Genomic DNA, 15,106 nt, shown 5'->3' on the forward strand with positions numbered 1-15,106 from the left:
CATTTCTTCAGTCTTGAGTTCTAATGAAGAAAAAGAAAAAGAAACGATGACCCAATTTAAGATTACAATGTAACCCATGAGGATTCATACAAGTGAGTCCCTGTTACAACTGTCCAGGCCACACAACCTCATCCAGTTACACAGTTTCAACACCTTAGCCAAAGTCTCTTCTTTGAGAATTTCAAATGCAGCTGTGGATTTCACATCAACTCTGAAACATCTTACCTGAATTTACTTTCAAACACCCCAAAGGTAACTCTATCTCCTGTCTTCAAAGTGCAGGAAAGACCAGTCTGCATTTTTTCTTCATTAACAAAGGTTCCATACTTAGAATTATCTTTTATTGTTAATGTAGGAATTTCATCTGTTTGACTCTGAAAAGAAAATCAATAAATGATTTAAAGTCATTTACCACTTAGTAATTACAGGGTAGATCTCACAAGATTAGTAACTTTCTAGGGAAGCAGAAACTAAGGAGATGATGATTCCACTTAGGCCGCCTTTAGGGAAGTCACTCAACTAGCATTTTCCCCTAAGGTCATTTCTTAAGGTCAAGCCTTACCCCTGAGAACAGATCTCACTGCTCAGATTGTGCATTTCCTGAGCCAAGCAAACCCATTCTTCTGAGGCTTTTCCTTTGGTACAGTCTGCTTTGTATTTAACATGCCAGGTGTATCCTCATCTACACATTTTTTACATTGTCAAAATCATATCATTAAAAAGTAACCCAATGAGAACACGAGATTAAAGGGGTAGAGTTTCTGAATGAATGCAACTGTTTTACTCTTTCTAGATGAATTTCTTTTTGTGTTTTGTTTGTTTGTTTGTTTGTTTTTTGTTTTGTTTTGCTTTTTGGTTTTTTGAGACAAGGGTTTCTCTGTATAGCCCTGGCTGTCCTGGAACTCACCCTGTAGACCAGGCTGGCCTTGAACTCAGAAATCTGCCTGCCTCTGCCTCCCAAGTGCTGGGATTAAAGGTGTGCGCCACCACTGCCTGGCGAGATGAACTTCAATAATAAACATTTTCTCCATCCCTAAAAGAAGAGACTTAAAACCTGAATTTCTCTGAGCACATCTAGCACTTACATATGTGCACCGTACACAAAGTAATAGCTTCCCTTGCACCATGAATACTAACATAAGCACGGGTAGTTAAAAATACGTTATCACCTTTACCACCTTTATCACCTATGGTTGTGATAAAACATACTCAGAGCCATTCAATGGAGCCAAATGGCATAGGCAAGTCATCTTCCCTAGTAACATATATCAATTCCGACTGCTACAAAATGTGCTACATAGGAAAAGCCAGTGTCCATACAGCTGCTTCAAGTCCTTTAAGACTGTGAGCTATAAAGGTCATTCACTCTTGTATTCCCAGCATTGGTGCCTGACTGATACACACAAACCATTCAATAAATGCCCAGTAGTTTGTATCTAAGTGTCCTCCAAAGAACCATGGGTTAAAGGCTTAGCTGTCAGCCTGTGGGACCATTGGATGAAAGTTAGATCTGTGGAAGGGTAACCTGAAAGAAGTTCTGGGGCCTCCCCTCTTTGCTCTGTTTCTTAGCTGTCAGGATGGAAGTAGCCTCCTGTAAGTGTTCCACGATGTTTGGCATGGGCCACAGATAAAATATGATGAACAAAAGACCACAGATTCAAATCCTGAGGCAAAGTCTGTACATCCCTCTTTAATCTGTTTATCTTAGGTAGCCCATCACTATGACAAAAGACTAACAGGATATTTTCTAACAAACACTTTCTCTGAATTTCAAAATCACCCTCAGAAAAAGCAAACCATTTAAATAGAAGCATCCTATTTCAAAATAAATACAACTAGAATAACTATGTGTGGGTTTTTCTGTTGTTTCTTGTTTTGTTTTATCTAATATGCTAACAAGATAGTAAAATAGAGGCTGGAAACATGGTTCAGCAGTTATGAGCACTGAATTCGATTCCCAGCAACCACATGGTGGCTCACAACTGTCTAAAATGTGACCTGATACTCTCTTCTGGCCTGCAGGTGTCAATGAAGACACAATACTCACGTGCATACAATAAACGAATAAACCTTAAAACAAACAAAAATAAGATAGTAAAATAAAAGTTAGCAGCATACCAAACTGGTTACAGGAAAGTTTACTGTTAACACAGCATGATTTCGGCTGATTGACTGATCATTTTCGATTAGAATGGCACAGTTTTTCCTCCCAACAATGTACTCTACGCCAGCCAAAAGTCGGCATGGTTCTCCTAAGGGAAAACAGAAGTAAATGAATGTAAGGTACACATATATTCACAATACAGGACATACTGTATATTTATTACAAATAACTCATTCTTCTGCTACTCAAATGCTAAGCAACTTGATATTATGCATGCATATTTATATAAATTATATACATCATATGTGAGGTTTTCCTTTTAAAAGTTTTGCTGGATTTATTTTATGTGTTTTGTCTACATGTACATATGTGCATCGTGTGTATATTGTGGGGGAGGGGTGTCCCTGCCAGTTCTACAGCTGGCAGTAAAACAATCCATAGAGAGGCAAAAATGGAGCTCCGTTCAGCTTAAGTTAGCCAGTGCTGGTACAAACATCTAGAGGCTGGCACCAGACAGTTGATATTAGCCATATTTAAGCACAACTTTGAATAATAGTTTCCTGATGACAATTGGCTCAGTCCCACACAAACAACAAAGCTTAAGACCTGTTTACACTGAAACTCTTTACAAAGAGCATATGGCTTCTTCCATAAAGATGGGTTCTGTTGACTCAGAAACAATGTTCAAGATAAGGATGTAGGGAGAATGACTGAGGTAACACATTGCCTAATGGAGTCAGGATTGGCCTGCCCCTAAGATAACATAGAAGTCACTTAGCTGTTGAAAGTCCAAGGGACATTGCGCATAAGGATGGGTTTAATGGACTGAGAAGCAGTGCTCAAGATTTAGGGAGGAGTATGGAATAAACGCTATAGTCTGGGAGACATGGGTGAGGGAGCCAAGACATACTGGTGGGGCGGAGCACTTCAAAGATGACCTCTACCAGGCACCATTAAAAAGACACCCAGAGCCGGGCGGTGGTGGTGCACACCTTTAATCCTAGCACTTGGGAGGCAGAGGCAGACAGATTTCTGAGTTCAAAGCCAGCCTGGTCTACAGAGTGAGCTCCAGGACAGCCAGGGCTATACACAGAGAAACCCTGTCTCGAAAAACCAAAAAAAAAAAAAAAAAAAAAAAAAAGACACCCAGAAGCTCAGGTGCAAGGAAGATGAACAAGTAAGTGGTGGAGAGATAGAAAGAGAATCAGAAGGACATGTATGAAGAAGAAAGGTGGACCAGGAGAATGGAAAGTAGTAAGGAATGGCTCGATAGGAGTAGCCTGCAATGCCATCCAAGGCCATGTCTGGGTCCATGGCCCTGCAGCAGTGGGGACCTGTTACATGTAACATGGATCATGGTACCACCAAAGGTCATGTGGACATCCCTGGTCTGGGCTGTCAGCTAGGACCATGTTGATGTCCAAGGGTTGTGCAGAGCTGGCCCCATCCCTCACCAGCTGTGGCACTCTGGAGAGCTATTAGGCTGGCCAACTCAGCAATCACCCAGACTTAGATCCAGGGCTCTGAGTTGGCTCATCCCTACATCTACCCCACTGCCGAACTGCTGGAGCATGAGAAGGGGCTGGTCCTCTAGAACCAAAGCTGCAGTATCTCCATGACACAGGGCAACAACAGGATATCCAAGAGGAGTCCTGGTGAGGATCCAGTATTGATAGTGTAGCAGAAGACTTAAGCCTAATCAATAACTCATACCAATGAACATTTGAAAAAAAAAAAAGTTGTTTAGGCACAAAGGTGTACTGCGTGACATGACACACTGAAGCTTCCAGGGTAAGATTTTGTTTGTTTTTTCTTTTGTTTGTTTTGTTTGAGGGGGAGGTTGCAAGGTCGGAGGGTGGAGATGGAGGGATGAGGAGAAAGTCAGTGTATCGTATGAAATTCACAAAGAATCAATCAAACGTTAAAATAAAGTAGTGAATCAGCAACCGGTGGAGTAATAGCAGGCATGTTGGAGACCTGTGGAATTCTCGGAGGCATGGGCTTCCAGTTGGTGCAGTAATTATCACAAGTAGACAAATAGGAAGAGTCCAGCAGACCCCTGGCATCCTTCTAAACGGTCTGCGTTAAGTATTGTCAGTGAGATTTCTGTTTGTTTTCTTTCATTTTTGAGAGGACGTCTCACTATGCTGCCTAAGCTGTCCTCAAACTCAACATCCCCCAGCCTCAACTTCTCAGGAGCTGGAACTACAGGAAGGAACTATCACACTCAGTTTACTAGAGATGAACTTGGATGGTTTCAAGGGAGGTAAATAAATACGGTTAGTTGCTGCTGTAACACAAAGGTGACCAACTAACCTGACAACTAATCCCTTAGCTTCCATCAGATTCTGAAATGCAGCTGATACTGGCTCTAGAAGCATATTTATTCTGTTATCATGTTAATTAAAGGGTTAAGGCTACCTGGGTGAGTACTGAACCACAGCCTAAAAGTACATTTTTCTAACAGCTAGGTATCAGCCAGTCACAGACCAGGAAGGAATCAGATAAGAGTCCTTATACTCTAAATGCCTCTTCATACATTCCCTCAAGTAGGGCAGCTGAAGTAAAATTTAATCAAGGTGCTTTTCTAAGTTATGTCCTTTTCTGTGTATAAAATATTGCTTGACCATGGTGTTGTGTGGAGCTCTGTGAAACTCTACCCGTTCACGGTGACAAGCAATTCACAAATCCTTCCCTTACCCAAACTTAAATTTGGCAGGTTGTTATCTGTTTTGAGACAGGCTCTCACGTACCTCGCAGGCCTCAAACTTACAGTAGCTGATAACCTTTAACTCGGGATCCTCCTTCCTCCACCTCCCAAGTGCTGGGATTATAAGCCTGTGCCACTACCGCTAGAAAATTTCTATTTTACAGACACCCATAGAATTAGCTAGGCTCAAGGCCAATTATTCAGAGTCCTCCTTGCTCCGCAACACAAATTTGCGTTCTACCTTTGCTGTGCCCCAACCCACAAAGATAATCTTTCAGACTTTATCCTTCAGACTCTATACTGTTCGTAAGCTGCATCTTCATTAAGTTCCCAGAAAACAAGATACAGTCGCAGGCAAGTACTTAATCGTCCATCAATTGTGACTATATAAGGGGACAACCACTTAACACGTGATAACCTTTCTCACTGCGTAAAAATGGCTGGGTGGAGGGGAAAAGTCTGAAAACTTTAAAGCCGGCCTGTGGCGTCACGTGATTTCTCGTAACCATGCTCCTGCGTCCGCCTCCACCCTTGGCTGGGCGCCTGAGCTAACTCTGCGTGGTGTTTCCATTAAGGGCTTCAGTTCTGTCGTTCGCAGCCTAGCTGGACCGGTCCAACCTGGGCACGTACACCTCACCGCCCCAAGTGTACGGTGGGCTCCCATCTCGGTTCCCACCACCCAGCTTCCGTGTCCAGTCAGCCTGGGCCGGAAGGCGAGGAGGACGGACCGGAAGTGCGCTCTGCTGTTTTCCCCACCCCCACCTCCCCGCGGCTCCCGGGAAGAACTTCCCGCCACCTCCTTAACGCTCCTACCTGGAGCCGCACCTGCGGCCGGGAGCAGCTTCCACATGGGTCCGGCGTCTCAGAACCCCGCGACGTGCGACGCCAACCGCGGCCGCCCGGCGTGCGCGGCCACCGTGCTGCAGCGGCGCGGGCTCCGGGACGTGCGCGTTCCAAAGCCTCCGCCAAGTTCCTCGGAAACGTGGGAATGGGGCCAGAGCGCGCCGCCGGCGCGGGCGCCACCTAGTGCGGAAGATGCAGCAGTGCAGCGCAGAAAGTGTCACGGTGTAATCAACAAGCTGTAATGTTTCAAGATCTCGGAAGTTATGCGGATTTTAAACTAAATACATCAGACTGCTGGTTGGGTGTATTATTTGCTGTATTTAAAATGTCTCAATTTACATCATTTGTAGTAAATTTACATCATTTGTAGTAGTATCAGTCAAAATGAAAATTTCATGTCAAAGCCAATTGTATGTTTAATCTTCTCCATTGTGTCCTGAGTGTATTACACCAGACCCATATTTACATCTTAACGCAATGTCAGAATTTACTATATAACAATAAATCTGCAAGCTGCGTTATCTTTGACTGCAATTTGCCAAGTAGTCCCAGTTTCCCTTAAGAGTTGATCACTGGTAAACAGGTTTTTTTTTTTTTTTTTTCCAGTTGTAATATTAATACATCATACAGCAAGGGTGTGTGTCCATTAAAGAATGACTTCAACTGCTGTGAGTGGCGTTGCACACCTTTAATCCCAGCACTTGGGGGGCAGAAGCAGGTGGATCTCTGTGAGTTTGAGGCCAGCCTTGTCTAAACAGAGAAATCCTATCCAAAAAGAAAAGAAAAAGAAAAAAGATGGATTACAAAGGAGTTGAAGAGACACAGCAAGAGACGTCAAGGGATTTGGGAAGCTAAAGTATAGAGCTGAGACAGATACAAGCAGAGTAAATGCAGCACTTAGCTAGCATGCATGAATCATTGGTTTTGATTGTCAGCACTAATAAACAGCACAGAAATCTTCCTACATAGTTGTAATTGACTATTAGATTACATATGATATATATAATAAAATGTAAGTGCAATTTAAACAGTTGTCCGGTTCTATTGTTTAAGGAATAATAAACAACCTGTATATGTTCAGCAGAAATACTTTTTAACTAGTATTTTTGGCATGTGGTTGTTAGAATCTGGAAACCTAGAACCCTTAGAATCTAAGACGTAGCAGACAATCAACTATTTACACTAAGGGACCTCTTTCTTTATTTACAACACAGAGAACTGAGCTTGAAAATTACTGGGTTTTTGTTTGTTTGTTTTTTGTTTTGGTTTGTTCAGAGAGGCTCATGTATCTGTGGCTAGCCTGGAACTCTATGTAGACCAGGCTGACCTTGAACTAATAGGGATCTGCCTGCCTCTGCCTCCCAAGCACTGGGATTGAAGGTGTGTGTCACCGCAGCTCAGTCACTCAGCTTCTTATTCTTAATTGTGCCTATACTGCAAAGCTTGGAGGGATTGACGGACTCCTTTCAGACACTTTCCTCACCCCAGAAGCTGTGAGCCTTGATTTAAACCAAATGACCTGTCATAAATGTACACAAGATACTGAATATTGGGTGTTTATAGCTAACACAAACATTAGCCAATACTTCAGTAACTTCTAGACAACACTTAATCAGGACACTTGAAGTCCCACCTCAACTCTCTGCTCACGAAAACAAAAACCTGAGGGCATTTGTTTTGCTTTCTTGTTCAAAGTACTCATGGATTGCTACATGGGAGACCATGAAAAGAGACATGATATTACAACCACAGTGTCAGTTCCTGTCACATCATTCTGGCCTAGCAACCATTCTCCACAGGCAGGAAAACAGTGAGCATTTCCTGCCTATTACTAGGCTAGGGCATGTTCTAATTGCTTTAAGCTTATTGGGAAGTAAAGAAAACTCGAGGTGAGCTCTACTGGGAGGAAGCAGGTAATTAACATTTTCTCAGTTCAAAAAGTACAAAAGATAGTAATTCTTAAGCCAAATTTAAGTGACCATCAAGCACCTCAGTATGTGCATTCAGGTTCTAAATACCCTGTTCCAACATGGACATAGTTTCCTGGAGTTTTTATAGTTAGAGAACAAAAGAAAGTCGTAAATCAATATACTTACTAAATACCTTGGTGAAAACACCAGCTAAGCAGGTTACAGCAAAGGAAAGGTGTGATACGTCTTAGCCCGCTCATTGCTGGAAGCTAGTTGTCTGTTAATACATGTTAAAAGGATTTAACTGGTACAAAGATGTTGAGTCAGACACAGAAGTAGGTGCAATAACTGGGTATTAAGGGCATTAAAGGTAGCGTAAGATAATTTGGCTTTGTATTTAAAACATTTCAACTCTTCACATTCACAGTGTTTTAATCAATTATCCTGTCAGCAGAGGAACAGAAGGAAGCAGCCCGGATCTGGTGCCTGCAGTCTGTGGACTGCCTTATCCTTTAGGTTATACCATGATCCTTAACCTCACTGCAGAAAAGAATTTCATAAAGCAGAATTGGAGTTTGTTGAAGAGAATGTTTAAACACAGATTTAAGTGCAGAAGTTAACATAGAGGTACTCAGAAAGATTAGGACGTATCCAAAAGCATGGGTGTGGGCATCTGAGAAGAGGACTGTACCTCTGAAGTGTCTTGGAGTGATCATCTGATGATTATATGCACGTACACGATATTCAGCCTCATTACTAAGAAACTTTTTTCCCAGCTGGGTGTGCTGGCACATTCCTTTAATCCCAACACTCAGGATGAAGAGGCAAGCAGATCTCTGAGTTCAAGGCTAGCTGGTCTACATAATGAATTCCAGGACAGCCAGGACTACATAGACCCTGTCAAAAAAAAAAAAAAAAAAAAAAAAGGAAGGAAGGAAGAAAATCTTTTCCCATTTTTTTGGTGTGATTTGGTGTGTGTGTGTGTGTGTGTGTGTGTGTGTGTGTGTGTGTATCCCTTCATATCTTTTGCCCTCTGTTGTGGCAAATGAGAATGAGAATGGCCCCTAGGTTTGTGTATTTGCATGCTTAGTCCTCAGTTGATGAGCCTTTGGGGAAGAATTAGGCTACAGCCTTGTTAGAGTTGGTTTGCCCTTGTTGGAGGAAGTGTGTGGCTGGAGGAGGCTTTAACGTTTCTTTCTCTTTGCTTGCCGACTGCAGATTGTTGAGGCCTAGGTAAACAATTAAGGCCTAGATGGAATGTTAAGGCCTAGGCAAAGTGTTAAGGGTTGGGTAACTTGTTACCTGGCTAGCCTGCCATTATAAGGAAACCTTCTCATATGTTTCTGCTGTTAGGAGGAAACTTTCTAATGCCGAGTTAACTACATATTCTGTTATGTTTTGTGCCCTCAGAAACTAATCATAATAGAAGTCAGTAGCACTGCTTTGTATAGTTACCCATAATACACTTGGACCTGAACCAACTACCCACCAGCACATCCTGTACCTGTGTGTAAGCTTTTATGGTATTTGCTTTTATAAGCTTCCCCTGGGATGGACCCCAACATAAGAGACATAAGAAACTACTTAAAATAAGACTTTCATTTTGAGTAGTGGTCAAGGCCTCCCTGGGAACTGAGTGACATACTACATGGAAGAAAGAGACGTGTACATGTGTAGCTGACATCCTGGTTGGCAAGACATGAATGTTAGATAAGACAAGTCCCATCCTGGTAGACAAGTTAAGACATGAATGTTAGACAAGGAAAATCCCCTGCCACAGTTGAATTTTCCAACCAATGTTAACAGATAAATGTACAACATATATTCCTAAGGAAATCTCTTATCCCTAAATCCTAACTGGTGGAATAACTTCATATAGATTTTTTTAGATCTCAGGCTTAAAAAGCTCTGTAGGATCTTAACTCAGGGTCGTGGTTCAGCTCCTGAGCCTGATTAGTCTTGGGGTATGGTGTTCAATAAATCATCCCTATTTGACGGAGATTGATGTCTACGTGGTTTGTGTAACAATTTCTAGACCCCAACAGGATCAGGATATAAAGTACTCAACTACTGCTCTATTGTCTTGCCTGTCTGCTTCCAACTGTGATGATCTCACACTAACCCTCTGTATTAGTCATGATTCTTTAGAGTAGCAGAATTTATTGAATGAATCTCATTATATATCTAAAAAATATGGATACATCCATATATATGTACATATATATGGATATATATCTAATGAATATATATGGGATTTATTAGAATCACAGACTACAGTCCAACTAGTGCAACATTGGCTGTGAACAGAAAGTCCAAGAATCCAGAAGTAGCTCAGCCCACAAGGCTAGCTGATTTTCAATAGATGCTGTAATCCCGAAGTGAGATATAATGCTAGTGAAGGAGGGAGTGGACTTGCTAACAAAGTTGAGGGCAAGCAGGCAAAGAGCAAACACTTCCTTCTTCCATGTCCTTATATGGGTTCCAGAAGATGGTGTGGCTCAGATTAAATATGTGTCTTCCAGATTCAAGATCGGAATCAAAGGCATATATCTTTTTACACCCCCCCCCTCCTCCCCTCACTGGAATCATAAGTCCAGCCCTGCCCAGCCATTAACTGATCAGCTTTTATTAACAAATAATACTAAACTGGGAACAATGTTTACACAAATTTGAAACAGATTCTTAAAATAAGCCTTACAATGCCGTGTCTGAGATATGGGGCCAGAGAAATCGGCATTTGAATAATTCAAAGATAATCTTTACACAATACACAAAAACATGCCTACAGAGTCATCAGGCTGACACTTCTGGAAGTCTTCCCAAGTCCAGCCTGTTTAGCTCAGGTATTTTGTTATAGTGATGCAAAGCTATCTCATATTCTTTGTAAGTGCTTGCGAGGATTAGGGATGTGTATATAAAGAATACTGACCCTGGTCTCTCTCTTACATACAGACACACACTCACACAACAACAACAACATTGATAAATGTTAGCGTTTAAGAGAAATATATGCTCAGACACTGAAGTTAGACCCCACTGTTTAGATTCTTGGTCAAATCAATTCAGAGGAGACAGAGGGGACAATGTAGAAGACAGAGTTTATTACAGAAGAGTATCGGATGAGAATTAACAATGGCCTGTTCACTCAAAATAGCAGCTTTCATCTCAAATTATCATAGTTCTTGTCAACACAAACCAACACATATCTGAGAAATAGAGATCTTAACTGAGGAACTGCCTCCATCAGATTGGCCTGTGTGTATGTCTGTAACACTTTATTACTGACTGATGTAGGACAGCCCTCTGTAAGAGGTACCGGTTGGGCAGGTGTCCCAGGTAGTAGCTGAGCAAGCCACAGAAAGCAAGCCAGTGAGAAGTGTTCTTATATGATCTGTGCTTCAGTTCTCACTAATCATCCTGCTCATGCCTTGAGTTCCTGTCTTGACTTCCTCCATAATGGATTGCAACCTGTAAACCAAATAGCCCCTTCCCCTATATGTTGCTTGTGGTTATTATGGTGTTTACTACAGCAACAGAAAGCAAAATAGGACACCAAGGGAATATTAGTGACCAATGTGGTTCCACTTTCGCTTTGTCCCTTGGGGTGATGTTCAGGAGTCACTGATTGTCTGGGGGTTGGGGGAGGGGAAGAGTAACTGAAGGCAGTGCATACCGGCGTGGATCTCTAAATCTTGTTGGGCAGTTGGTGATTCCCACTGCTCCAAGGAGACTGGAGCACAGGAACCTTGACTGAGTTCATTCTGTGCAACACTGGGCCGTGAGAGGCCGTAGGGGAGCCCACGGGTGGGGCGTGAACTCAGCCTGATTCCGTGGGCAGCGCGGGGCTCTGGAGTGGACCCGGAGTTTGGTGTCTCCATTCGGCCCCCAGACACCACTGGGGGCGGGGGGCCGCAGAAAGCTCGGGCGAGGGAAGTGCTCGCTTGTTATACTTGTTTGGCTTGAATAGTGCCTCCTGTGGCTGGACCACAGAGAAGTCCTCCACAACGGTCAGGCCCCAATAAAAGAAAGTCGGGGATTCCAAGAGCATTTTGACTTGGCAGACGATAGATGGTCCGGATGTGCAACTCCCCACTTAGGCCAGGGCGGGCCTGACTTAAATAGGGAGGGAGGGACTGGGAAAGAATACTTAATTAGCCGCGCCTTCTGACCTTTAGGTAACTCCGTATGGAAATCTCTTGAGGCCTAAGGCCTGTAGTCTTGCCCTCTACCTGTGGAGGGTCATTGCCCTACATGACTCTGCAAGGCACAGGTCAAATGGAGGTCTTAAACTGTGTCAGGACCCTGGGTTCTGGGGGAGTGGCCGAACACCTGCCATTGCCCCACTGGGGTCAGGCTTCGAAGCCTTTGCCACACCAAAAACGAAGACACCCTTTCACAGCCCCACATGAATAGGTGGGTCAGTAGGACCCCAGGCCTGCAGGGAGTGCTGGGGGAGAAAGTTTCTCTGGGGATTTCAGTGTTACAGCGCTCTTAGATGATACTCAGTGAAACAGCTTGTGCACAAATGCTTTATTTGGTGTAAACAAGGGCTATATGAACCTTGAAGAGTAGGAAGGAATTTTCAAGGTGGATGTAAATCATTGGCTGCAGCTTAAAGTACTGGGAATGCCTCATCTGCATGGAGAAGTTCTTATCAGGAGAGAGGAAGTTGAAGCTGAAATTTTGCCTGGGAGTATGTGACATTCTTCAGGTAGAAGATGAGGGAGTTGCCCCCCCCCCCCCAATCAGGCAGAGAAGAGGAAGTCCTGCTAAGAAAAGGGAGTCCCCATTTTGCACCAAGCTCAGGAAAGCTGTCTGGATATGGTAGACTACAACCTTAGTATTGGAATCCAACAACCATGGCCCAGAAATGCAGATTCAGGTTACTCCAAATACAGTGTTCCAACATGGTCAGAAGACCTGGTTCAGCAGGTCTTTCTTCATTGTCAGGGTCCTTAGAAAGAAGATCAGGAGATCCAGACATAAAGAGGATGGTAGGGAAGATTTGGTTTTTAAATGGAATTCGGAGGTCTTGCAGAAGCTATATCTTATGCCAAGCAAGTTTATTAAGAAGTACAGCATTTTATGCTATTTCCAGGGGAGAAATGTGGCAAAGTCAACAGACTGTACCATACAACGGGACAAAACCAGCAGGAGGCTAATCAAGCCAGTCTTGTACAAGTGGAACACAAGGGTGTTGCAGACTGAGCATATAGTATAATGGCCTTGGTACTGATAACATAACCCTTTCAAACAGGAGAGTTCGGCTCTCAGGATCTGAAAGCCATAGATCTCAAAAGGCTCTGGTCCCAGGCTATTACTGGGTCTGTGAAGCATATCCCTGGTTTTAGAGAAGGAGTTGGGTTTGTTGTTGTTTGTTTGTTTGTTTTTATTTTTCTTGATAAATCAGAGCCTCAGAGAAAGGCTCCCAAGGCCCTGGCCCCAGCCTATTAACAGCTCTGCCAAGTGCACCTGGTTTTGAAAGTGCTGTGTTACTTATCCATACACCAGGGTCTCAAAGATCAGTCCAGCCTTCAATAGTCACACTTCATGAAATTTGTATATGCCCAAAATAAAAGAAAGGTACAAACTAAGGTACCTTTCAAGTGCATTGGCAGGCATATCAGGCGGGGGTAAGAGCAAAGTAGGAAGATGCCTGCTGCTGTCACTCTGGTAACAGTCTTAGCTTTCGGATTGGTGGAAGTAGGCTATCTGTGAATATGCCCATCAAAGTTTCACATGGTAACCACGGGGAGGTTGGATCAGAAGCAGAGGTAGAGTTTCTTGTTTCTATCCTGCTTCATACTCCAAGCTAGCTGTCCCTAAGCTTCCTGGTGACTGTCCTGTCTTTGTTTCTCATCTCACCGTGAACATGCTTGGAGTAAAGATGCATGCCTTGCATCCAGGGACTGAATGAATTGTTATGTGTTGCACTGACTACTTTCACCTGCTCAGCCTTCTTGCTTACCCCCAATTCATTAATTTTCGTAGGAAGGAAAAACGCCATAGCTGACCCGTTAGAATTTAAAATCTGATAGAAAAGAGAGAAAGTGAAAGCGGGGGGTGGGGGTGGGGGGGTTCTTGAAGTCCCTTGGGGAAAAACAGCAAAACAGCTTCTTTCTGATGGAACATTTTAAATTATGTGTGTACTTATATGTCTGTATGGGTGACAATTGAAGGCTGGACTGATCTTTGAGGCCCTGATGGATGGGTAAGTAGCACAGCTCTTTCAAAACCAGGAACGTGCTTGGCAGAGCTGTTAATACTCATACAGACATATATGAATGCTGGTGCCTGCAGAGGTACAGGTAGTTCTGAGCCAACAGAGGTATTGAAACAAAACTTTGCTCTTTGTAAGAATAGCACATGATCTTAGCTCCTGAGCCATCTCTCCATCCCAAACACATTCTGATAGTCTTGTGGGTGAGGACTAATGTTCTAAACTTCCCAGAAGATAAAGACACTATCATCTCTAATGGAGAGTGTCTGGTGAAAAAATGAAAATTGTCCTTTCCATTAAGAATTATCCTAAATGGGGCTGTCAATTACCTGGTCAGGGCTGCCCCCTCCCTGAAAGCTGTTATAGAGCCTTTAGAGAGTAGTAGATAGCCTACTAAAATGTATGTCTGAAATATAACCATTGCTATATTTTCATCCGTGAGAGTGTTTTCTTCAGAAATGGGAAATAAAACCTAAGATAGCAATTGGTAACAGAAGCAGGTCATTGAGACACACCTGACTCTGTGGCTCTTAGCATGTTTGTGGATGGAATGTGAAGGAACTTGCACTTTGTGGTTAGAAGAAGCCTTGAATGCTTACCATTCTGAGGGGATCTTGGGCGATAAGAACACCGAGAGACGTGTAGACAGTGGGGGGCCAGCTCATAAGAAGACTTCAGATGTGAACAGTGACTCTATAAGGAACTGGAGAGAAGACATTTGTTTGATATTTTTGGTCAAGGATATGGGTTCGTTCTAACTAGGCCCTTGGAACTGTGAAGAATGAAGTCGAGTTTAAGGAAAATGGTGGATTTTTTTTTTTTTCAAGACAGGAGAACATTCAGGCTGGTGCTTAGGAGACAGCTGGGTTGTCAACGAGATCGGCATTGCTGAAGAGAAGTCATCTGTGCTGAAATGGGACACGAGAAAAGATGTCCCCAAGGCAAAACTCTGTCCCTTCAAGGTGCCATGATATGAAGACCCAAATCATTTAAAGGAGCCCGGGGCTGAATGTGGTCTCTGCTCCCCAAAGGTAGTTATCTAAAAACGTGGTTCCTGGGGGTCACCGTGCAAAAGCTGGAGCAGAGACGGAAGACGGGCTCTACACGTTCATAGCAGAGCCTGGCAGCAATATCCATATGAAACTGACTTTTGAAGGCATGATAGGGGGGTCATGGAGAACAGCTAAGGCCAGACAATGTGCGGTGAAGTCAGAGTCCATGTCAGGGGGCCCTGAGAGGACATTCTGTAAACCTGTGAAGGTAAGGCCTAGGCTTCAGTGGAGACCCCGGGGAGATGGAGAAGCTAGGACAATGGAGTC

At 43.4% G+C, this 15,106-nt stretch overlaps 1 protein-coding gene across 2 annotated transcripts in view; it reads right to left on the reverse strand.

The window, feature by feature from the left end:
• The window catches only part of Nbn (nibrin), a 35,780-nt gene extending 29,997 nt beyond the window's left edge, over nt 1–5,783 (reverse strand). The window contains exons 1-3 of one of the 2 annotated variants that reach the window (XM_076924123.1): nt 5,628–5,783; nt 2,119–2,252; nt 226–374 (exon numbers count right to left, since the gene is read on the reverse strand). In XM_076924123.1, coding sequence (XP_076780238.1) covers nt 226–374; nt 2,119–2,252; nt 5,628–5,664 — 320 coding nt within the window. In that variant the 5' untranslated portion in view covers nt 5,665–5,783. The remainder of the gene's footprint in view (nt 1–225; nt 375–2,118; nt 2,253–5,627) is intronic. The other variant, XM_076924124.1, reaches the window with a different exon arrangement.
• Between the last annotated feature and the right edge of the window lie 9,323 nt (nt 5,784–15,106).

Source organism: Arvicanthis niloticus, chromosome 25 (assembly GCF_011762505.2).
Source record: "Arvicanthis niloticus isolate mArvNil1 chromosome 25, mArvNil1.pat.X, whole genome shotgun sequence".
In the NCBI taxonomy this organism is placed as follows: Eukaryota; Metazoa; Chordata; class Mammalia; order Rodentia; family Muridae; genus Arvicanthis; species Arvicanthis niloticus.